At 39.3% G+C, this 26279-nt stretch overlaps 1 protein-coding gene across 14 annotated transcripts in view; it reads right to left on the reverse strand.

Moving 5' to 3' along the window:
* Positions 1-26279, reverse strand: part of KALRN (kalirin RhoGEF kinase) — a 477147-nt gene that overhangs the window by 213611 nt on the left and 237257 nt on the right. For all 14 annotated transcript variants that reach the window (XR_014956495.1, XM_085584162.1, XM_085584156.1 and 11 more), the window contains 2 exons: positions 22910-23140; positions 2035-2157 (listed from right to left, as the gene is read on the reverse strand). Coding sequence is in view for 13 of the 14 variants with exons in the window: in XM_085584162.1 (XP_085440288.1) it covers positions 2035-2157; positions 22910-23140 (354 nt within the window). In the remaining variant the exon portion in view is untranslated. The remainder of the gene's footprint in view (positions 1-2034; positions 2158-22909; positions 23141-26279) is intronic.

Genomic DNA, 26279 nt, shown 5'->3' on the forward strand with positions numbered 1-26279 from the left:
CCCTCCTGAAACAGCAAGAGATAAGAACAAATATGTCAGAGCCAAAGAAAGTGGATTTTTGAGAATAAATTTATACTATATGACAGGCTAAGCATTTTTATCAGAGAACTGCCAATAGAAAATACTATTGCTTATATTGTCAAGCTCACCAGATGTGTCAGGAGAACACTTCTTATACTGTTTTATTTTTTTAAGAAAAACAAACATAACCCTTTTTATTGCTATGAAAGCTAGTAATTAACATCCTGATGGGAATGGGCAAACTCAACAGCTTTTTTAGGATGGTGGCATATCTGCTTTTAATAAAGCATGGTTTTATTGGGAAAAAATCCTGCCAGTTACCCATCCTAACCATGACAAAGACTAATTTGTGCTTTTGGATGAGGCATTCCAGAACCATGCTTTGTAAACTCCAGCCTAAAATCCATTTTAATGAATTTGCAGAAATTTAAGTTTTTTTAGAAATTCATGCCTATAACCAGAAAGCTTAATTCCACAGGTGGTTCCATGAAATTTTAGAAACCCACCAGTGCAGAACTGCTGCTTTCAGGCTGTGAGATTGTCAAAGTTATGTAAGGATTTTCCATCACAGCTGAATGGTAACACTGAAATTCATTAACAAGCCAAGCAATGGGGTACTCCATCAAGAGCTGTTGGTAATTTCAATTTCCAACAACACAGATACGAAAAGATTTTCAAGGGATTGATGAATAAGAAAATTGATGAATATTAGCAGAATGAAATATGTTGAACATGGTTAAGAGGCACACCAGAAAAAACATAACAACATTCTACAGATATTTCAGGATTGTTAATTCATCCCATTTTCTGGGATTTATCCTCTTAAGGGAGATAAATAAGACTACAGGGATACAAGCAAGGAAATAATAATAAAAAAGAGATTGAGAGAAATATAAATGCAATATGAGGGAGAGGAGAAAAAAAATCTCGTCAGTAAGCTGCCATAAGGCAGTGAAATATTTTCCATGAGGAAACAGTGAAAGAGGTATGTCCCTGTTACTGGCAATATCTTAAAATAAACTGGGCCAGCACATGGGAAAGGTTTTGCAGAAAACCAAAACTAAAATCTAGTAGATTTTTATTTTATGCCACATTGAAACATTTGAGCAATAACCTGCCCTGTGTGTATCAGAAGGACAAAGCATCTGATACATTCTGTTTTACATAGATCCATCAGGAATTTATCTAAAATACCCAAAGGAGAAGTACCTTTACAGATCATCGGTTACAGATAGTAGATGTTTCAAATCTACCTCAAAATGGTATAACATGATCTGACAATCAGACCTTAGACTGGGTAATTTCTGACCATGGATACTTAGGGGGGAAATAATATTTACTCAATCCATGGAAGAACTTACAAAAGGTTCTCTTTCTTTTAAATTCTATAAATAAGGACAGCATATATGCTTAAACATCTACTATGACTCCACTTTGAGGAACAGTCATAAAATTTTAGTTTTCTACCAAATCCCTGGAAAAATCTTACTTACAGTGTTCTATGAGTTAAATTAATAATAACAACAATAACAATTTCTACCTGTAATGACTGCCTCAGTCCAAAACAAAAAAATCCCTTCCACACTGAAGGATGGGAGGGGTACTTGTCCTTACTGCAAAATCTGGTGGTTCCCCTGCTTTTTGCATAAGCTTCCCACCTCATGCTGAAGGCCCTCAGTCTCCACTGCAGGAGTTAAGATTGATTTTTCCATTACTCTCATTGATAACCATTCTCCTTTGTGCCCCAAAAGAAAGTGCTACTTTCCTGTAAACTGCTTGTGATTTCTCATGAGCTTTGACACCTTTCATTGACCCAGTGTGGTGATTTCCTGATTGCAAGCCCTGCAGTGTGCATGCTGACTTCCAGACCTTGGAGACAGGATCCTGGGCAGCTCCAAATCATTGAAGAGAGCAGCAGAAGTGTGTATCACCAAAACAGTGATAGCTTTTTCTGAATATGCAAAAGGAGCAGCAAAAATCAAGCCAGCAGAAGCGCCTGGTTCAGACTCTTACCTGTGCTACCTCTTCAAAATCATCATGTCTTTTCTGCAGCGCACGTGCTCTGTGTAGAGACTTCCCCACTCCTGTGTGTTTGCTCAGAAAGGCTTCCCCGTGATTTTCAATCCAGTCCAGTACCTGCCAGAAAAGAAGAACATCCAGTTACCTCTCCTGTCTCAGAAGCACAGAGAAACCCTGTGGGGGTGGGTGAGGATGGAACAGCTGCCTTGTGCTTGCTAAGGGTGAACACAAGCAGCTCTGTCAAAATCCATTCTAACTGGAGAGAAGATAAATGCTCATGGAAGCTACTGCTAAATTAGGTTTATTGAATTTTTGTTATTCAATTTATTTTGAAGTGTAGCTTAGTTATTGGAGCCTGGCAGATATTAAATACTTAACTTTCACATAGATGATTTTTGGGTAAAGGGAATCAGAAATCTGGAATCTTTTACAAGAAGCAAACTTGAATTCAAGTTTGGAACGAATCTCATCTTATATTCTTTCTTAAATGGCAAATGGCTTTTCTTTAAACAATGTTTCATATTAAATCAGTATGAAGTATATGCTTTTTATTTATTAATAATTGATAGCCACTTACTGTAACTCTACAGAAAACTATTCCAATAACTTTTTCATGCCTATAGCATTGAAGTAGTCATCAGAGGATAACTTGCTGAACAGCATTTTCTGTTATTGGAGATCCATGTTAACATATCTGACCACTCCAGTCATCAATAAACTTGTTTTCACAACCATTCTGTGAAATACATAAATTCTATAATTTCATTTTGCACAGAAGAGGGGAAAATAAAAACATTACATATATATTTTATATATATGATATAAAAAGTCTCAGTGAATTACTGAATTGTCCCAGGAAATTGGCAAAAGACCAGATGTTAGTATGAGATTCTGATAACCTGATAGGCTTAATTATCAAAAGAATCCTCAGCATTTACTAAGATGCTAATAAACATAAATATGTTTTTCCATATATAATGCACTTGGCTCTAATAAGCTCATGATAATTTGCAAGCATAGAGAAATATCACATTTTTGCTTCCATCATAAAAGACACAGAAAGCTGGCACTCTAAAGAGTTGAGAAATGGAATAACAGAGTGAATAAAGCAACAGCAAAACCATAAATCTGTGTGGACACAAAGCACTTAATCTGCCGTGCAAACAATGAGGAATATTAACCAGTCAGTCTGTGGCAAATGCAGGAAGAACTCTGAAAGGTCCCAGTCAAACCTGAAATCATCAGCATTTGTAAATATCTATGTGTCAGCATATTGGGAGAAACTCACCCTTACCCTGAAGAAATGAAATGTCTTTAGAACTAGAATAACTGTAATAATTCAAGATAAACATTTAACATTTTAATTGAGAGCATGAACTGTGTAACTTACTCTACTGCCAAAAATTAACATCCTGAGATACAGGTAGATGTTAACATTACAGTGACTTAGTTGAAATAATTTAATTATCCTTTAAAAATTGAAGAAGCTTGAAGTTGCCATTAAAAGTGCAGTTAAGAGTGTTTTCCAAATTAAATGTTCAGATTTCCTAATTGTCCTTTACTGCCAAGCTGTATTTTATTCTAGCTAGGAAAGGACTATAACTCATGAGTTCTTTGGAATTAAAAGAACTGTTCTGTTCTGTTACAAGCTGTTTCTGTTCACTGGGGTAGCTATAATATGTTAATATCTCTTTTTTTTAGATTATCTTTATTTCACTAGTTTAGGATCAACATTGATAGAAACATTATTTTCTGTTATGATGTGCATGTCCTGTCTCCTTATCTCCTCAAAGGCACAATTACACACCCAACAAAATAAGCAGCAAACCCAGGTCATGGAGAAAATGAAATAAAACTCAGTACAGCTAGAGCAGGCTGACTGTGCCAGCTATTACAGTCATTATATGGCTCGATAACCACAAGATTCAAAATGCTACCTGGAGGAAGAAGAGCCCTAACTGTCCCTGTGGAATGATCTGTGTAACTGTTAAAATAATAATAGTGGCAATTCAGACAGATTTCATGTGAGCAGAGCATTGGGAAGGAGGTATTTGAAGAGAGCCACTTCCAGAGCCCTTCCACACTCCTTGCTGAGGATCAAACTCCTTCCTATGGGAAGTGTACAAACAATGGCACAATTAAGCTGGCAAAACAAATCTTGCCCAGGTGGGTCCAGGGAAAAACACACTTGAGAGTCCACTGGCAGGGAATGATGATAGTTTGTATGGGATAGCCTAGGAAAACATGGGAAGAAAGAGATGGAAAAATGTTTTGAAAGGGAAAAAGTTGAAGAAGCAATCAGGCAATAATTTAGCAAAGTTCTGGGATGATAATTGCTCTTCCTCTAGCCTAATTTGTATGATGGGAATATGGCAAGATGATTACATTAGTGCAATTAAGGTCAAGTCTTTTAAAAACTTTTAAAAAGTTAATTTAGTTTTTAAATAATAAAATAAAAGCAATGGGGCTCTATTTTTAAAGGGAAAACAGACATTTCAAGGCAGCACTTGAAAATGAAGTCTCTTTCTGTAGGTATCTTTCCTAATCAGAAAACGTGAAAATTAAGAAACATGTCATAACTTTATCCAATTTAGATCAAAATCTCCTTGGGAACCAATTCTTTCCCAGCAAATCCTCTTGATCTGCACCCATTTTACATGAACACAAAATGTCAAAGGCATAGTAAATCCATTACTTTAAGGAACTATATCTGCTCTTGAAGTTAGTTGAAAAACTTCTGTATTTTCACATTTTTTTAGCAGAAATGAATGAAGATAAAATAAGGACAACTTGGGTAAGACTTGAAGATCATTGACTCCAACCCAGCACTGCCAAGCCCACCACAAAAACAGGTTCCTAAGATTCTGCACGTGTTGTGAATACCTCCAGGGATGGTGACTCCACACTTCCCCAGGCAGCCTGAACACTGAGGGTCAAACACAGCAGTCCCTGCCCTCGTGCAACAGGAAGAAATGAGAAGTGTGAGCTGGTGACTCAGACACAATGTGTGATACCAGTGGTGACAGAGCACCCCAACCTCTGCATTTGACCCAGGCCATGTCCAACAGTTCCACTGCTCCTGAGCGAGGTGACCCACTGAAGTGCCTTGGCCAAGGGAATCATTCATCTCTGTTAGCCAGAAACCCACTGCTGTTGCCATAGTGACTCTGAAAACAAGGTTATTCTGAAAACTGAAAATAAATTATACCATTTTACAGTTAAGAGTCAGATCTTGATCTCAAAACCTGGTGTAACTCAAAGGGGTTAGTTTAACTCTTTGGTAACAGAGCTGTAATAAATTCCAGAGCAATTCCACCCAATTGAGTCAGCTTTAAATGAGGCCCCATTTCAAATAGGTGCATAAGCATTGCCTAACTTTAAACACATGGAAAAAGCCTCTAAAATTTTGTAGTGAGAGGAAGCCAGGCAGTATCAAGCTGCCACTATGAGCACTTTCTTGCTTGCTCTTGAGGCACTACGGGCTAACTAAATTCTGGTGAGATACCAGGAATTAATAAGGCACTTTAAAATCCACAAGAATCAAATCTTATCTTTACTTTCCTGCAGCTGCTATTATGAATACTCAATAGATGGAAGGCCCTGCATGTCTGAAACTCCTATTCCAGAAGCCATGCCTTTGCCAAGCCTGCTTTTTGTAACCAAGAAATGCATTTAAAATGTTCATATTTCAGATCATACTTTATATCCAAAGCTTATTATAAACGTTTTTTTCCACTGCACAGCAACAAAATCCTATCTTTTCTGTCAAAGCCCTTCAAAATTGTACAAGCCTAGTTAGCAATACTTACTGGATGTACCAGATTTCCCAAATACAAGACAGAATCTCTTGATAGTTCGTTATTTTCTAGCAGGACTAGAATTTACACATCATATAAGCATTTATGAGTGACACAATTCAGAAAAGATGTGCTCTCAGGTTACCCACAAACCACTCCTTTATTGGGAGGCAAAAGTGCCTTTAAGAGATACTTAGCACATTTACCAGGGAGACCAGAGACTATGAGTAGAAGCAGCAGCTCATGTGGGATTGTCAGCTTCTATCCACTGGAATTCCACCTAGTGGATAATGCTGCTCTGTACAGGATGGCATGGCCAGCCCAAGCCCTGGCCTGCTACCACATCATCCAAGAGAACTTGGTGTCAGCAACAGCACCAGGGAAGACAGAACAAACACTGAGAATCAGAAGAAAAACAAAATGAAAAATTTGGCCTAACTCACAACAACTCAAGGAGACTTAAGAAATACTAATCCTCTGTAATGAATAAAATGCACACACAGTTTGATTTAAATCAGTTTCTTTTTGTGTTCCAAATAATTGCTGAAAATAGATTCCTTTTCCCTATTATCCCTGGCCCTGTCACAGCAGGGTAATGTCAAGTAAAGGTCTAGCTGAGAAAATACACTGAAATACAAAGGAACTTATCCTCTGGCTTTTCCTGATATTATTAATGGTTTATAATAGAACCTAAACCAAAACTCAGCCATTCTCATCTGTGGTTTCTGTTTCCTAATAAAAATGCCCTTTTTCACTTCTTCATTATAAATTTGTGTTGGTGGCATAATAAAATATTGTTACAAAACCTTTTAAAGATGCGGATCACACTTCATGTTTAAAACCAGAAACATCAACTTTGGCTCCCACAAAATGATTTTTATTTCCAGAGACATCTGTATCTGACTCTAAAACTCAGATCTTGTTCCCAACAAAAGCCACAGTGAAGTTTCAACTGCCTTCAGCAAACATGGATCAAAGACCCCACGTGTGTGAAGTTAAGAGCCAGGAACTATTTGTGCATCCAGCAGGATCTGAGCCTCTGGACACACATCTCAGCACCATGCCCTATTTTCCATGTAGCCATGTGTGAACATGTGGAGTTCCTGGGTCGCAGTGCACAGGTTGAAGCAGTCCCCATGGCCAGGTACAGCCCTGCTGCAGAGTAGAAAGTAGAAAGCAAATAAGGATTTAATACCAGAAGTAGACTGGAATTGGAGTGATTTGGTTCAATGCCCAGCATGGCAGTTGAGTAAATGACTCAACATCCCTGCCTCCATTCATTTTTCTAAAATGACATTAATCACATTTGCAGTTGAAAAAAGCAGGCTGACAGAGAAAGTGGAATGCTGCCTTCCACTTTAAGTTTTTGCAGCCTCTAGAAATATGTGGTTCCAAATTTGGTTGGGGATTCTAGGAACCTTTTCCACTAAAGGAACATACTGAAATATTATAAATAATAAGCAACGTGGTGGCAGCTGCACAAAAGGGAACAGGCATTGAAAGGCAAGGCTTTAAAATCAGGTGCAAGCTGCTCCAAAACCATTCAGGTACAAATGCCTAATTGCTGAATGTATACCTACAAATCCTGAAATACCATAGCTTGATCTGCCCATGAAGCAATGACTAATTCATCTTCAGAAAATAATATACCCAGCCTATCAAGTTCTTCTGTATTTAATTCAGCTCAGACTCTATGTAATGAGTCACTTATTTCTAACTGTCTTAAGACACGGTGTAGCCCAGTATCACCAGACAAGTAATCTGAGGTTTCAGAGGAGTTTTTTGGGTATGTCTGTTTGTTTTAAGGTGGAATTGAGTGAACAGAGCTACACTCATTACCTGAGTCTGAAGACTGGACAAGAAGGATAAACTTTGATACTTCTTCAATACTTCTTCAATCCTTTCTCAAGAAAGACCTCTCTTAAAACACTGTAACAGACAATGTTCCCTAAATCAGTTAAAAAATGTTTGACCACCATTTTGCCTTTCCTTTTCAGCACAACTTCTCCATGTTGCATGTGTCTGGGTCTCCTTCAAAAGCCAGAGAACTAATACAGCTCCTATTAAGTAGGAGTTTTTAATCACTCCCTGCTTTTGCTCTCTAATTGTAGCTATTCCAAACGCCACGACATAATTAAAGAGGTCTTTTCAAAAGGAAAAACATACAGTCCCATTTACCCTTAGAGGGAAAAACAACCTTACAGACCTATCAGTATTTTGCTGCATATTGCAACTAAATTAACGAGGGGAATTAAATGCAGAGCCAATTAAAACATTTTTTTTTAAAAAAATTTCCTTTATTCCCTTGTCTAAATTCAACCACAAAAAGAAGTCCCTATAAAGGCAGATTGTAGGTGTTTTTATGAGCTTCCTGGACATTATGTGAAAGTTTCACCTCTGCACAATTTTTCATTTGAACAACAAAAATCTAGTCTTTGTAGTTTAAAGCCCCAATAGGTTGTCAAAACAGAACATCCATGTTCTGCTCTTTGCAGTGGGGGCAGCCTCACAAAGCACAGCTGACACTGCTGGACACACCTGAGTAAACCATATAACTACTGAGACATGCGAGTCCAGAGGAGTGTCAGGAAGTCTGAGATATGCAAAAATACATGCATATAGCCATATTCACACTTCTCACTGCTTCCAGCACCCACAGATATCCTACAAGCCCATCTGGAAACAGGTCTGTAGGAGTTTAGCCAGAGAAGACAGTCCCTGCAGCAGGATCCTTGCTCATCAACAGCTTCTGCAGTGGAAAACACTACAGAATAACAACTCCCCCAGCAACCCCCTTCTTAGAAGTTTCTGTTGCAAAAATATGCAAACTGGTTATGAAAGGGCTACAGACTTAACAGGATGACAAAATGAAGGCATCCTAAATATCTCCCATAGCAATGGACTGCCATCAACGAGACTGTTCACAACTTCTCTAGCAGAGGCTCAGAAGTTCATGAAGTTCATGGTGACTTGCTGCAGCATTTCTCTGCCATTCCCCACCCATCTCCAAGAACTTTCACATTATTGTAGACCTACAGGCCTGGGCAATAGTCACAATTACTCATTTGAATATCCCATATTATCCTAGATATGCCACACCCCATGGGCAGCACGGCTGCTCCCCTCATGCGACGGTGCGGGACACACTGCTCCCACAGAGCTGCTCCACCTGAACTCCCACCTTTCCACAGGCTTATATGGCAAAAATAACCTTGTGCCTGCTTTTTGCAGATGGCTCCTATGTACTTGTACAGCTCTTCACATCTATCATGATGGTTTGAAACTGATAGGAGTTTGAAGAAGAGTGAGAATACAATATGTTCTGGTCCCATCCACCTTCTTGTAAAGAAAGGAATTGGTCCCAGCTCTAGTAATTAGCAAAATGTAGGATTTAGTTATGTTTCTCTTGGAAACAGCACGTTCAGTTTTGGGTTCTGGCAGAGCTGGCTGGGTGTAGGCTGGGCATTTTGAAGCAAGACTCATCTCTTTCCTCCGGTCAATGCCTGAGGGCACGCAGCCCCAGCCTGCTCCTTCACTAAATGCCATCATCTGGGATGTGAGCTCCCCAAAAGGGAGTGGGAATATACACCACATGCCTCTCTTACCCTGAGAAGGAACTTCTTTCAACTTAATATTGCTTTCCTCTTGTTAAGTTCACATTCATCAAATGTACCCACTTATCTTTCATTTTCTTGATTAAATATTTTACTTCATAAAATTTGGCAACTGCCTCTCTAAAAACATTCCAAGAGAACAATAGACAGACAAATGAAGAACTAATGTTTCTTCCTTAATGCCTGGATTGTTACTAATGTTCCCAGATTATTGTTTTTTAGGGAACTCAAGAAAAGGAAAAACATATCTTCAAGTTAAAAGCCTTGTTGTAGTCTTTAAATGCTGAACTTCTTTTAGACAAAATTTCAAAGCTGAGTGTAGGTGGAGAAGCTATAAATAACCACATTTGTGCATGTTCCTTCTGTACAAGACACAGAAAATGTGCTCTGCATCAGCATAGAAAGATGCTGCTGTGCTCTGCATGAAGCTTCTCCAGGCTGACAGATAGATTATTTCTTTTGCAGTTATGCTGCTGGGTTGCTATTTGTGAGTCTTCTCTGCTGCTCTCAGGAATCATACCTGGCACTTAGTTGCAGGGTAATGAATTAGCAATACAATTAATCAAGTCTGTCAGACTATGGCCAATGGTAATATTCAGAAAATTCAGAAATATTTTCTTACATAGGGCATATAGACACTTTTGGTTGTTGCTGTTCATAGCTCTAGTTAGAACAGTGATTTTGCTCCTTCTGAGACCAAGACATTTTTCCTAGGTCTCCCTTTCTTGTCCCATACTTGTCCTTTCACATCATTTTTCCAGAAGAAGCTGCTGGGTCAGACATGGCTGTAGCCAGCTCTAGTTTAGGTCTGGCTCCCTTCATCTGGGCTGTTTGCTTGGACATAATCAGAGTTTCCTGAAAGAATGTCACAGGTCTCTCACAGCTCAAGAGGATGGGAAGAACATTGTCCAGGCAGAGTAAGCATGGAAGCAAAGGCAACCTGAAAAGCCCTGGATTTTTTGCTCAAGCAAATCTCCATTTCATTTTCCTCTTCATTTACCACTTTAGCTTATGGTTCAAAGTTCCCAGGAAGGGAAACACCTGAGCATGCTCAATGTCTGGCCCAGTTTCTTCCTCATGTACATAGGGGATTTCTACAGCTCTTTAGAACCAACAGATAAAACAATATCCTAATTATTAGAAACACCTTTTACTTTAACAATGCTCAGACTCTGCTGTGACCATGTGCACTTTAAGTTTTATTAATTCCTCAAATAATTATTTAGCATCTTGTGTTTCCTCCTACCTCTAGTAACTCTCTGTTTTGCTTTTCTGGCACCACCCCAATGGAAAAACAGCATTTGCAGACCTGATAGTAAGTGGAGACATGCACAGGACTCAGCTGATTTAGATTTCTAAGATCTTGACCTCCAAGTTGTTGCTGCTAATGACAGATATCATCAGAACTAATTTTCATGTTTCTGAACACCTCAGCACAGTGCTAATTTTCATGATTTTGTGGAAAATCTTTCTGACCCTATAGAGAAATTTGTTTTTTTTTCAAAGTGTGGCCTTTCATGGCTTGTGAAGTATTTTCCTTGCATTTGTTTGCTTCATTTTTTTTTTTTTCTTGGTGGCAGTGTCCAAAATGTAGAAGGACCCCTTGAAATGTATAGCAGTTATGCAGGATGGAAAAGAGAAGGTAGCTACACAAACTCATTAGAAAAGTACATTATTCTCAAATGTGTAAATAGAGCAATTGATTTGAACTCTGCCCAATGACAAGTGTGTCATGGGTTTCAAGAGGAGAAACAAAGCAAAACTAAAAGAGAGTGGATAAAGATTCAGAAAAAATCACAACTGTTCTTCACAGTTCCAACATCCATTTGCTTTATGGTCCCTTTCAGAGCCTGAGTTTGTAAAACAAAAAAGAAATTCTCTGTCAGATAAATGTCAGACTAGGATAACAGTATCATTACTACTATTACAGAATGAACATTTTGATAGTATCAACCCAGTGAAACCTGTTACTAGTTTAAACAAGACATTTAAAGGTAAGTAACAACTAGAAAAGACTGAGAAAGCAAAGATGAGCTTTGCAACAGAGTATCTTTAATGCAAGTGCTGTGCTCTAGGCCCTAGACAAGCACTCAGGCACTCCCCACGGTGTTTGAGCTACCTGCTGCACCAGAGGGGAAACTGCTGATTGATATTAAATATTGAATAAAGGATATTGAATAAAGCCCTGCTTTGGGTTACTATGGGGAACAGATTATTTAATCATCCATGTTTAACAAGGATTATAATCACAGCACACAGCAGAGACACGTTTGGTAAGAGAACAAATCCCAGCTGGGTCAAAAGGGTCTTGGCACAGTCTTGTGGCAGCAACAGAAAAATTCACCAGGATGGCAAGTGCACCTCTGCAGGAACACAGCACTCTGGGGCTGAGCATCCTGGAAAACACAACCTTGCTCCATGGGGCTCTGACCTGATTAGAAACTAGAGGTAAAATATGAGAGCACAAACCACATGGGGAAGAAGCAGGAGAGTACAAATGGAGAAGTAGGAGGACAGGGATGAAAGAAGTCCTTCAATGTTGTAAGTGGCTGCTCCTCATCAAGGACTTTTCTATGATCTCTTGTCTTTTAAATAAATATCCAGGTGCCTCACAACATTTAATCTCCAACTTTGTGTGTGCCAGGATGTGTGCAGGGAGAAAGGAGTGCAGTACAAGGCTGTGTCTGACCTCCTGGCAGGGCTGCCCTGGCACTGGCTCCTGCCCAGCGCTTCAAACCTGCACCACAGCTTTTCTCCTGCTGTGAGGCCACTGCAGCATCTCTTCTGCTGGGGCTTCCTGTCTCAGTCACTGCTCAGGCAAACCAGCTGTGCTCAACAAACATGTCCAGGGCAGAGAGGTCACAGCTCAGGACTGCAGGTAACTGGGGAAAGGGCCAAGCTGCTGTGGTGTGTGAGAAGCTCTGCCTGTAGCACACAGACCGTGCTGAGCTGGGTACTGCCTGTGCCAGACACAGCAGGGCTGGAACAAAAAGCCTGGAATGCTTAAATCCTTGTGCAATCTCCTGCTGATTCTTCCACATGTCACAGCAGAGAAGGATCCTGTGAGGGTTTCAAAGGCTGAAAGGCCAGTGACCTTACAGATGCAGCAGAGAAGGCCATGGATAGTGGCAGTGAGGAGCTGTTTGTCAATGCCCAGGCTCCCATGGCAGACAGGTAATGCAAAATAAACTAGAATATATCAGTAAGAAGGATCAGACTTATGAAAACCCTTTTCAGCAAGAAGCAACCTTGAGCTGTTCAGAGAAAAGAGGAGACACCTAAATGACTCCAGGAGTGACACTCATGAGAAGAATGAAGAGCAAAAGTGTTTGGGGACTTTCCTTGAACACCTTTTTATAGAAAAGCTCAATTTTCCTCAAACTGAAATTTTCTGTGAAAAACTTTTCTATTTTTATTCAAGTTTGATGGCTCCAGGGCTACAGCATTCCCTCATCCTGAACCTCCTTCTTTTGTTGTTTTGTAACACCTTGTGAACTTTGAAAATCTGAGGAGGTAAACAAGCAGGAACGATACCCAAAATAAAGTTTGATTGTTTAAAGTTAGTTTTTGTTGGAGGAACAGGGAAAATAATAATAATAATAATAGTAATAAAAAAGTTTCATTTTGTGGTTTCCCTTCCCCCCACAACTTTTCCTCCTTATTTGGGAAGGGAACCATCTGAAGGTCAGAATGTTTTATATGTTGTTGAAGCCAAAAATGAAAGCAATTTTCTCCATCCCTCAATACACATTCCATCTAAAAAAATCTAAAAGGCAGGAAAAAAAAAAATACAAGTCAAGAGCTTTCAAAACAAAGGGAGTGGAAAGGTGAAAGACCAATGGATAGACCTGAAATATGTTTGGTTTGCATATTTTCACATTTGAAAGACATTTTTTGTTAAAGGGAACCACAGTGTAACATAAAAGAAGTTTATAGCTGTAAAAGTACACAGGAGTTGGAGCCAAGCAGCTCTGTCTAAATGTGCCTGCAGGGTTACCCCAGCCTAGGCAATAGCTTCCAGAACTACAATCCAGGTTACAGCTTCTAAAAACAAGCAAGAAGCTTTGTCTAAGACTTCCCTGTGAGGAATATGAAACAAAAGAAGTTGCCTAAAAGTCTCCTGTGAGCTAAAACTCTGCATTTAGTTAAAAATAATGCACAACCTCTCTACCATGGAAAGAAATACAAAAAATCTTCAGTCAAGTTGGTTTGGGAAGGCAGCTAGCAGGAGCAGGCACAGCCCCCAGGAGATGCTACCAGAGCCCCAGTACAGCCAGGGAAGGTGGTTTGTGGCATGGAGCAAGGCAGAGCTGTGGGGATGAGCAGAACAGGGATGGCTGGAATGGAGAGGAGCAGTGGGCAGAGCCAGGTCATGGTGCCAGAGCAGCTCAGCCTAAGTTGGCTTTTGCTACCCAGCAAGACATAATAATCTCAAACCACGAGTGTAATTCATTACAGAGGGGGAAAGTAACCAGCTGGCTGAGCAGCTGCTTCATGGAGGAAAACACAGGGAAAAGTGTTAGAGTTATACATTAGCAACCAGCTTTCATTATGCTCTTTTTTGTCTGGCAAGGTTTTTTTCTCACATCAATGAAAATACCTTTTGTTGGCCATCAGTCAAAAGGAATATGAAAGAGGATTGATCACTCTGACAGGCAGGACCATGAAAAAGCTGGGAAGCCATATGAGGAGATAATTGAAAGGAAAGATCAAGGGAAACAAATGGAGTACAATAGAATGACTATTTTGGACTCCTAAACCAGTGCCTAAAATAGCATATTTATTTCTTAGCATAACATATCTTTATTTCAATTTTAGAAAGTCCCAATAAATCCTGTAAGATCTTTCCATAAGGGGTAAAACTGGAGTAGCAATGACTGTTGGTTTAGAGCAGGGATCAGACATCCTGACATGAAAAGTTCTAGTCGTGAAGCTTGAAGTGACCTTTGGCAGGTTGCTCAACATCAACCTTTTAGAAAACCCATAATCCTGAAATTAAATAAACCTTAATAAGCAAGAAACACTACTATTATTGTTACTTCTTAAAGTTACAGAGCAGAAAGTTTTCTGGCATTCCAGTCTACATCTACTCAAAGACCTTATTTTTTCTCCATGTCCTTATGACAATTACTCATTCTAGCAATTACTTTCAAAAAATATACATATAGCTAGAGAAAACTCTATTTTATTTCTCTTTTTCACAACTGCAACCCTTCTAGTTTTGTAGGGCTAATCAATAACAGACAAGCCTAATTCCCTCTCCTCCTTTGCCATGACACTAAGAGCCAGCAATGCCTTTCAGAAACAATAAACTACACATGATATTTTCAGGAATCCTGACATGCAAACAATCCTGGGACAGAAATAGATAATGAGGACAGGATACATAATGACTACAAATTCTGTTTAAGTGTAACATCAAATTTTAGCAGTTTGCTGAGGACTGCCTTCCCTGCAGAATGCTGCAAAGCAAATCTGGGATCAGGAATTTGGGCTCCTGCATCCTAATAAGTCCCACCCAACATTAGGTAGTAAAATGAAGGTCTTGTCTGAAGACTCCATATTATCATTATTTCCCTGACAGTCTGGAATCAGAAAGGGAAGTATCCAGGGTACAATAAGAGTCATTCTCAGGTGATGCCAGTGTCTCTCCATTGACTATAAAAGGAAACTCTGCATTAGGCTCCTGACTTGGATGATTCAGTTATGCTTCTAAAGACAGGCAGGATAAATACAGAGCATGGATCATTACACCTGCCTACAGAGAAGGAACTGCATCTTTATATCAGCTTCTCCATTTCCACATGCTATTACTAATTTCCTCTTCATCCACTGAAAGACAGATCCAGTATGATTTCAGAGGGTTTCTACAGGAGCTTCTTAACCTAAGAGCCCAAACACTTGCCATTCAAGAAGTAGCAGGACAGACCATCTGAGAGGAACTAGGTCTTGAAGGAGAGACAGTGCTCTAAACAGGAAAAACACTTTTTGACAGACAACAATTTTTTTTTTCTGTTCCTCTTCTTACTTCAACAGGTTCAGAGATCAAGCTGTCTTGTTCAGATTTCTTCAGATCTTATCTCCCAGGACAGCTGTGAAGCTCATCAAAGTGGTCTTGCACTGCTCATACATCAGTGCTAAGTAAACTTCAGTTGGTAACTGAATCTGGCCCCCAGAGTTGGATATCCCTTGCACTACCGCTCTGTGTATAAATTAAAAAAGTGATCATTATTATATTTTCATCAGTGACTCTTTAGGAGTACAAAGAACAATGGTCTGCTTGTCTTAATAACTGTGCAAAGGAAGAATGAGACAATGCCTGTTTCCAGATAATTTCATTTTAAATCACATTATGAAGAGGATAGTGTATTGTTAATCAGCAACCTCTAAGGTATTTCCAGAATAAATATCTTTAAACAAAAATTTAAACCTACAGTTCTTTGTGAAGAATTTTGGCAAAAAAATAATAAAATATAATACTGGTCTAAATTTAAGAGTATTGTCAGACATTAAGAACAGAGCTCCCTTTCTCTTATGTGAGACTGAAGTAAGTAAAGCAATTTACTTTTTAGACTGACAGCTGCAGAAATCTGAAGTGTTCTTATACCATACAGTGATGAGTGGTTACAGGGTGCAAATGTCCCAGGTTCTGCCTGGACAGAAACACAAAGCCTGCCTCTATACCAACAGCCACTGTCTGAACATGCCCAAATAGCAAATGATTGCCCAAATGCCACATGATTGCACCCTCCCTCAGGAAACTCTGCTGTGGCCCTTCAAAGAGAGGATTTCTAAGACAGTTACTGATAAAGAGGAAAAATGCACATTTCTTCTTTAAGTTGTATTCTTTTTTCAAGAACCCTGTCCTGTTTGTGTTGCACAACCCTGAGCACACTGCCAGTAAATGCTCAATGTTTTTGCAAGCTGCAGGAACTAGAGAAACATCCCTATGAAATCACCAGAAACTGAAGAAATATGTCTGCAATATTCTCCTTCAGAGTGTGGTTCCTTGTGCAGCAAATCCACCTCAATCTGGTCAAGAAATTCCAGGGGCTGTGTAGCTGTGCAGGGTGCTCTTACTCTATACCCTGTCACCACTAGAGCTTAGAGAGACATCCACAGTCAGTAGAAATCATCTGAAACTCTTGCATAATCCCTTGCCACTGTGGGTTCAAATTAAAGAATGACAATCCTTTTTTAATAATTCAAAATAAGCAACTAAATCACTCAGCGATGCTTGTTATTTAAGTGGCCATTTTCACTATATTTGCAGGATACTAATCAGCACAAATAAGCCACCACTTTACTTCCAGCATTGGTAAATCCTCTTTGGAAGATGAGTGGAACTACAGATCTCTTCAATGCCTGGGCTCACATTCACATTGCCTGAAAATGTTTCCACTCATTTGGCAGGAACAACAGGAATGGAATGAGAATTGCCATGAAAAATCAGTTGACAAAATGTTTAATTGCACAGTCTGTGATGTGGATGGAAGCAAACAGAAAACCCTTTTACTACAATTGTACATCCTTTACTGCATAAATAATAAAACAGAGAAATTCTGCATCAGAGATGTTAGAGATTTATGTGAATTTGGAGACACGTGCACATGAGTTGGTCCTTTACAGTTGTGTAGGTAAAAGCTGTATGGTGTTCTATAAGAACTATCTGGTGAGATATTCATACCAGATAATAAACCAAGGGCATCACCAACTGCTGGAAGGGCAGGGTTAGTGAGAACAAAGATTATTTATCTCTTAGTCATGGATAACAAAATGTTGTTTTCTCTCTTGTATCCCACTGGGAGAAGGTTGCTAAGAAGTTTTACCAATATTTATTCCTTTTCCATTATTTTGGGGGGCAATAAAACCCTAATTAGAACCTCTACTCACTATCACTTATGTCCAGTAAGGTCACACACACCTTCTAAGCTCAGAGGAAGTGCAACAGAAATACTCTGAAAATGTAAACGTGAAAGTGATAAACATTAAATGCATCTCATGACCACATAAATTTACCAAGGGAGTTGTGAAAATTCTCTAGGAGGCTTTGAATTGCAATGTTTTAATTAATGACTGACAGTGGGAGCTATTTACAGGCTAAATCTGTTCAGATGGCACACAGAGCATGTGATGTATTCTTGCAGGCTGATGTGGCTGAAGTCATCTGGTAGTAAATATAATCTTGACTTAATTATAATGTCCTTTTCTCTTTCTTAGCAATTGTTTATGAATAAATCTCTTGTTTTACAAGACCCAGTGAAGGTATTATTATAAACAAAGCATAAAAGCAGATATATAGTCTCATTTCCTTTGTCTCTGAAACAAACTACAACATGCTGGAAAACTACAGAATGTTGGAGAACTCTTCACTGCCTTGAAGGGATCAAAACAACCAAGTGTACACTGGCAAATGGGGGAGTAATACACAGACCTAACCCTCTAAAATCTCGTGTGAGAGCTAAATGAAACATAAACTGCCTCAAATATCCAAGCATTCTTCTGCAAATGGATGACATAGATCACATGGAGTGCTCAGCATTCTCAGATAGTGTATGGAGACAGACAGATGTTGGCAGGACATTTTTCCATATGAATAATGTCAGGATCATGCCCTGATCTGTTTTCTCTGCCAGTAAAAGCCAGACACATTACAAGTTAAAGTGCTTGGTTCTGAAGAGAGACAGCCTTTTCTCTTCAATACTCTGCAGTCTCCCACAACAATGGCAGCTGGTAAATGTAACGATATCAGAATGGCCACATGGCCTTTTTATCCATCACCAGAAGGCAGATAACCACATAAGGGAACCAAAACTATGTCCATTAATGTATCTGGGCATGAAGCCAACAGAAGGCAAATCCCAAATTTAGAGAAATCAGATGAACCTGACACTAGTCTAGATTTGACTTTCTCAGTAACCAAGAGGATTTGAGCCATCACTGCAGCTGGAAAGGCAACAGTTCTAGCTTTCTTAGCACTGCCTACCCTCTCACCAGCAAAAATCTGTCAGTGCCATCTTGCTGTTCACCACTGGTCTTCATCTGCCCACAAGGGGCCTGCTCCATTTTGCTATGCAGAGCCACCACAGCTAACTCAACACTGTTCACAGCCAAGAAACTACCACCACACACAATACCTCTACATCCACCTATTTTTCCACTCTTCATTTACAGGCAGACATCCCAACCAAAGTGAAGCAAGAAGAAAACAGCACCAGCAGTGATCTTCAGAGAAACATGAGTCTGTGGAGAAACAGGCTGTCACATGCCTGTGTTGGTATATAGGTATGGAAATGATGGAAAGACTGAGAATTTCCATGAGAAGCAATGAAGGCTGCAGGATGGGAATACCAGTGTGGCTATTCTGACATGAAAGTGTGCTAAAGAACCAATTTCAAGGCTTGCCCAGACCCTTTCAATAATGCATCAAATAGGTCTCCTTTCTCCTTCAACAGGTGTGCTTCACTTGAATGAGTTTACAGAGAGGAGAATTCAGGTTAAAGTCTTGCCCATGTGAAACAAAAGGGTCGGGGAGGCAATGGGATGAAGAACAACCTTATAAACTTACTTCAGCTATTTCTAAAGCTATTTGATAACATTTCATCCTACAAGCTTTTTGCTCCCCTTGTTTCATGGTGTTGATGTTTATGGGGCAAAGGGAACATGTTAGAGTGGAGAGATGCATGAAGATGCTGGTAGGATAAATCAGGACCTAAGTGTAAAGCAGTGGAAATGTGAGAAGATATGTGAACAGTTTCAAATCTCAACAGAAATGGAAGTGGCATTAATTTGATGGTAAATAGTTTGCATAAGGGGAAGACCCAGAGCAGAGAGGAATAAAAGGGAAAAGGTACAAAAATGGGCCAATGCATCTGCAGACACTACAAAATAATGGCATGAAAGTCAAAGGGATTTTTCTTCTCCCTTGCAGGACAGAATTTCAGCACGTCCTCCCACAGCTATGTTCTAAAAGGATCAAACAGTGCAGGTCTTCCCTATCTGAAACCAGAGAACTTCTAAAAAACAACTGAAGCAATGAAGTATTTTACACACTCAGCAACCCAACATTTTTATAATGATCCTAAGTACTTTTGGTGTTAAAAGGGTTTCTTGTCAGTTCCTGCCTGTGTTGAACCTCATGGCAGCTCGCAAATTTTCTTAACTGCTGTTGCTTTTGTGTGAATGGTGCTCTATTTCCTGGGAAGGCTGCAAATGCAGTTTCACACCATTTATTTTATTTCCTTCTTTAAAACACTATATATTCATAACTCAGCAATCTCAGCACACCATTATTTATCTTGGTTCACATGTGCAAATGGATATAATTGTATTAATACATAGATGTAGTAGCAAATAGTCTTGTAAAATGTCTGACAGAGAGAGCTAGTGATTATTTCTAATGATATTTTATAGCACAACATTTCTTACATTAATATTGTAACTTGGTAATCCATAGTGTTCACACTGATTTTTTATACAACACAATGTGAATTTCAGTTATGCTGTAACTGCAGGGATTTTGTGCAGCTCATGCTGAAACCCAGCTACAATCAGAAGTATTTCCTGGACAGTGTGACCCTCTGAGAACACAGCCCTGATGTGCCATTAGTTCATACAGCAGGTAGTTTTGCCTTGCAAGTGGTGCAGATAACTAGAAATTATATTAATGAGCCCTGTTGAACACAGTTTAACTCTCAAATCCAGTTCAAATGGCACACACTTGGCCTACACAAAGCCTTAATCCAGCTAATCAGTTCTGCAAGACCTGTCCATTATCTCTTGATATTCCATGCCCAAATACTCAATCCCTCTGACAAGACTAGCCAGAGTAGTTAGATAAGGAATTACTGGTCTCTCAGGGTCTCTATGAGTCTATTCTTGGAGATGTCTTTGCCAAAATCTATTAATGTTGTTAATAGCAGACTGAGAGGATGCCAAATAATCTTGTAGTTTTTATTAAGACACGCAATTCAACAAAACCTGTCCCTATTAGCATCCACGTGTGAGACAAGATGGATGCACAACAAATGACACGACAAGAAAGGAATGGATTAACAAGTGAAGGAGTGCAAGCTCTGCCACAGAGGTCATCTTTCACCAGAACTTTTACTGCACTGGGCAGCAGATGGAGAGAGTGAGCCACAGGATATCCTGACAGAGGGAAGTGCACCTGTGAGAAACTAATTCTGAGCTGTGTGAGAGGAATATCTTCCTTAGAGAAATTATGCTGTATCATTATGTGTTTAGAAGACAGAGAAATAAACTCGGGGCTCTCTTGTCAGGATTTCTTGTCCCACGTATTTTAATTTTAGACCTGAGGTAGGGGGAGCTCAGTTGAAGGTTATTAAATTCTGACAAGGCAAGAAATTATTATAGATAAGTGTTGCCTATAATCAGTGACAATATACAGGTAGACAGCTTCATCTACCAACTGATGGGATTTAACAAAATAAACATAATAGGAATTGCATGACAGATATACAGGAGGTGATTCATTTGAAAAAAAAAAAACCATCAACATACTCAGATATCTTCCTCCTCCTCATGGAATCTACATTTCATATTTCTGTTTAGGTGATAATTTCATTTATGAGTTACAAAGCATTTATCTTGAATAGTACAGATGTTTAGTGAACAGAATGATTCATCTCTTCCTCTCTAGTTTCTAAGTAGGACAAAGAGATGCCTCCAGTGTGTGCTAGGATGGAAGCATGTCTGTCACCAAGTTGTTGCTTCCCAGATAATAACTACCCATTAAGAGAAAAATTTGGAAAGACTGCTGCCAACAGAACTCACACAGAGTAATGCTCTCTCAAGTGATTGTGCTCCAGAGACTCTTACTGCCTGTTTCTTTTTCTCTCACCAAAAGCCACAGTACGTACAAAGACCTGCTCCTTTTGAAAATCAGTGACACAGCTTCATTGCCTTGCATGTGTGGGAAGCAAAAGTCTGAATGGGTTTCATGAATGAACCTCATAAACACTTCTACTGAATTCAAAAGATGTATGAGAGAAAGTTTCAGTTTGGAAAGACTGAACAAAAGTGCAAATCACCCTAGAGAATGAAGAATACCTAAGATTCTTATTGATGTTAAATACTTCAATTAGAAAAAGTATAAAACCATCAGAATTTAAAAAACACTCAATTTTTCAGATTTTAACCATAAAACTTTATCAACTTCATATAATTTGCTGAAAGTATTCTAACTGAATACTAAATATATGCTCTATTTAAATATAGCTTTTGAATTTCATTACCATGCAGTATGTTTGCTGACACACAATGAAAGAAAAGTTGCTTAAATTAAGCATCTGTTACATTCAGGCCCATTTTCACTTATATATATGTCATGATTATTTTTGTGGTCTTAGAGGAAAACCTGAGTAGGTAGAAATACTGGCAAATTTTTGAATACTGCCAAAGATGTGGTCAAAAATATTTGCAAAGGACATCTACAACTACAGCTCTGTCTGTGCTGGTGCACTCCAGTTACGGCACTAATAGCACCACAGATTTGCACATTGAAAAGCAGTTGACTCTCTCCTGTCCTTGCAGGTCCATGTCTGTTTTGCATGTGACAGCTTTGTCACTCCATCTCTGCCTCATTTTTCACTTGGAGGAAGGCAGTGGCATAAAGAACCCCAGGGACATTAAAATGCTCTATAAACATGATTAGAGCATTCAGCCTCTTCATTTAAAGCAAGTACCATATTGCTCCCAACATCTGCTTCGGGCTATAATGGGGCCCTTAAGCAAACCACACCACCCTGAATGAGCAGAGCCCTGGAACATCTGTTGATTGTGCCTGCATAGTTGGCAGCTACAAACATGGCATCTCATACTTACTGTCACTCACATTCTTGTGCTGGCACTCATATGGATTCCCCTAGGAGAGAAAAGTTATCCACCTGGAGATGAGGTTCTCCAAGATGAGCCTGTGCTATAAAAACTTTATTTCTGTGAGGAGGGCTGTGAGCATTGAGGTGTGCACTTCACTGGAGCCAGAAAATTCATAGCATGGGTATTTGGACTCCATGAGTGGTAATAGTGCAAAGACCATGTAAACAGCACCACTAAAATGGCAGTTTATGTTGTTTCCACACTGAAAGGTGGAACACACCACCGTTCGACTGTTTTTTACAGTTGAAATTCTTTTTTTCGATTAAACATCACTTTGTCAGGAACAGTAGAGGGCCTATAGCTAATTGCTCACTTGTGACAAATTAACCACTGAAAACAGTGTCACATTCCTACAGGGAAAGGACTGATCAACATTCAATGGACTAATTGATGATTTCCAACATGAAACCAAGAGATACTGAAAGACGCATTGGGATTTTAGAAGATTTCTAGAGCTGTGTGTGAAATCTTGGTTATGGCCCCAGCCTCTGGATGAGTCACTAACCTTTATGGCTGCAAATAAAAGGTCATTTTTCCTCACTTTAGTGGGGATATTACCTGTTGAACATCCTGCTGGAAAACACAGAGCTGCAGCCTTTGATGTAGCCGGACCTTTCTGTGTTGCCAGATGCTTTCTAGGCGCCGCTGGTGATGCAGGACTTCATGTACCACATCCAACACCTGGTGAACAGCCTTGGAGTAGTTTGCAGTAGCAGTAAGGGATTCAGAATTCCCAGGACTCAAGGGACGCTGTAGGACATCCAGCAAGGCTTTTCCATCCTGGCTTACCTGAATGAAGAAATAGGTCTGCTTCACTGCACTGGTACTTAAATATCTGACAGCTGAACAGAGAACAGCCTAGCTCATTCTTTTTCTGCTGTGTGTTTTCCTTATTTCAGTCAAAAAGGAAGAAAGAGCTCATAACATCTCTTTTTGACTTGTACTTAGACATTCAGCACTTGCCTCTGCTTCCTAGTGGCCCTGCTGTGTCACTCAGCAGGAGCACAGGTACAGCACTGCTGGGGCTGCACACAAAGATCCCAGAGCTTTATTCCATTGTGACACTTGGGCACTGAAAATTCCTGACACACACTGCTTGGTGACAGGTGGCATTTGCAAGAGCGGGCCTATCTTTGTGAGGAGGTGGCATTTTAAGAAAACCACAGATGGCAGAGTCATTCATATTCTGTATAATAAGGGAGAGTCCTTTTTTGTAGGATTACTAAGTATGTCTATACATTGAGAAATGTGACATTCCATTCTGCATTTAATTCAGTGGCAGTGAAAAATAAATTAGTATATGACTGATTCTTTTCTTTCCCAGGAACAGCTCAGAGGAACCTATGGTCTCAATTTTCAATAGACTATGAAGTTTGCTAGGAAATACAAAGCCCTCTGCACACATCTAACCTTTTTCAAGCATATTAAAAGGTATTTACAGATTCAAAGGCATTTGGGCATTAAAAAAAAACAGAATGCCTGATTTTTTAATGTCAGATTTTTTTTTCTGGAACTTCCCTGGACCATTTTCATATTGCAGGGGCAATATGAATGACAGCTTTAACCATAAAAACCAGATTTGTGCTAAAAAATGTGTGCATGCACTGATTCTTGAAAAATGGCTTTTTGAAATAACTTTTCAGTTCCAGATTAAAAATTCAAAATACTTTGTTCAACAGAAATGGTAAATGAGGACACTATTGGAATCCCTCTCTTTTGCCAGCCTACTTTTTGCTTTTCCCTCTGAAACAAAATGCAGTGAAAATGAAAAGTTTTCCTGAAAAGTGTATTTGTATGCAATCACAATCACCGATCTTGACAGAAAATAGGGTAATGAATGTTTTTCATCCAGTTCAAATTTTGAATATTATCAGTCAAAGCTAAAACACATCTCCAGGATTTCCATTGTCTCATTTATTCCTGTATTATAAGTTGCTTATTCAAATGTAGCTAATACCCTTTTAATGCCCAAACCTGTGTCTTTTGGCAAGCCATGCCACGTCCTGGACTATGGTAGCACTGGGTATCTGGTGCATTTCAGAGAAATCAAGAGACCTTTTGAGATGCATACTGGCAAAAATTTGAGTCAAATCTCATCATATTTATGACTATTTGGTGGCCTTAGGAAAATTCTGGAGGGTTTTTTAAGTATTCAAGGTAATCTGAAACTAGATCAGGAAATAACTGGAGAGTACAAAGGGAGTAGCTTCCCATACTCAATTTCAGTTGCTGCTGAAGATCAGCTGGAATAATTTGCACATGCTGGAGCCTTTTAGGGTCACAGAAGGAGCAACAGCATGGATAGTGGTGATATGATAGAGGATTTTGGGAGGAAACACTGAGGTACAGGTGTTACCTTGGCAAGACTATGGAGATGGCATTAGCTGCTAGTCAGGAAGAAGCAGCTTCCAGAGGAAGAAGATAAGGTATACTACATCCTATTTTATCTGTGGGAAGACAACCAGCAACTACTTAATTGCTGGGAACAGGAAACCAAGGCTGTGGACACATGTAGGTGCAGATTATTAGACCAGAAATTTACTCTTGCACAGGCTAAATCCACTGTGTAATTCATCGTGTTTCTATTACTGGGATTTGGGCTTAGAGGTGGTTTGAATCTCTCCCTGGGTGTTCCCTGGGTGGTGTTCCAATGGTTTTAATAGAGTCCTTGCTGATTTACACTGCTACAATCACAGCAGAACTGGGATTAAAATTAAAGGTTCAAAAGTTTACCAGTAAGAGATGTGATTGCACAGAAAATACAATACACATGTTTTACTCAGGAAAGCTTTCTTACAAAGTTTGTGCTATAATACAGACCTATTAATAGCTACCCTTCTGTATTGTCTCTTACTCCTTTCTATTCTATGGGATATAGGTTTTTATCTGTTGCATAGCAATTTGTTTCTGTTGTCTGTCTAAAAAACCTCAGAGATTACAAGTTACGATTTTTCCCTGATGGGCATAACCCCCTGGTTATTCTATGGACAGAGATAAAACATCAGATTTGAAATCATTGTGTTGTCCTGTTAATAATCATTAATACAAATCATTGGCTATTAGAAGGGGTCTTCTGCTCTCCAGTTTACATCCCTGTCCCAGCACACTGGACTAAATAAAAAGGAGCAGGTGACTATAAGATAACCAGTGGTACTCAGTATTCTCAAAGATAACATAGATATTCCAGAGTTTCATATTATCTGCATCTCTGAAATTCTTCAGCTTAAAAAGCTTGTTTTCCAAAACTATGACTATTATTGCATTCCCAATCAATAGCTCAGGAAGCCTGTGCTCTCAGAGTTCCCCAAAGAGCAGATTTCAGAAAGGAGCAGCCTCACAATTGGAGAAGCCACCTACAGTTCTCTTTCATTCATTTCCATGTTCTCCTCATAACTGCAAAAATAAATCAACAAAACTCTTTTAATGTGAATATTTTTAAATTTTTCAAGGACTGTGCAAGGAGACAAGCAAAACAACCCAAGTCAGTCACATCACTTCACTTCCATTTTATTTACAACATATTTTTAAGTATTGCAAAAGTCTTAAGGTGAATGGACCTGCACCCCACGACTTGCAATCCCAGTAAGGTGTAAATGCCAGTGTTGCATTTGTCAAAGCAAACTGCTGCTGGACTCTGGGGAAGTTTAGTTCACCACCTGACACAAAACACACACACTTCTATCACGTCTATCACCAGTTGATATTCCTGGCTTTGTGGTAGGAAAAGAATGGGCAGAATGTAAATGCTTCTGAAAGAAGTTATATAACCTTGGGTGAACCAAAAGATAGATTTTGTTGTGCTAGTGGAAACATCCTATGGCTGCTCTATACAAAGATAGGGAATAAGTGAAAATCTGCAGATATCCTTTACAGTGGGCCAGGAAGACCTCCAGAGCCTTGGAAGACTAATGGTGTCATCTGTGAAACA

The sequence above is a fragment of the Lonchura striata genome, chromosome 7 (assembly GCF_050655825.1).
Source record: "Lonchura striata isolate lonStrDom1 chromosome 7, ASM5065582v1, whole genome shotgun sequence".
NCBI classification, from domain to species: Eukaryota; Metazoa; Chordata; class Aves; order Passeriformes; family Estrildidae; genus Lonchura; species Lonchura striata.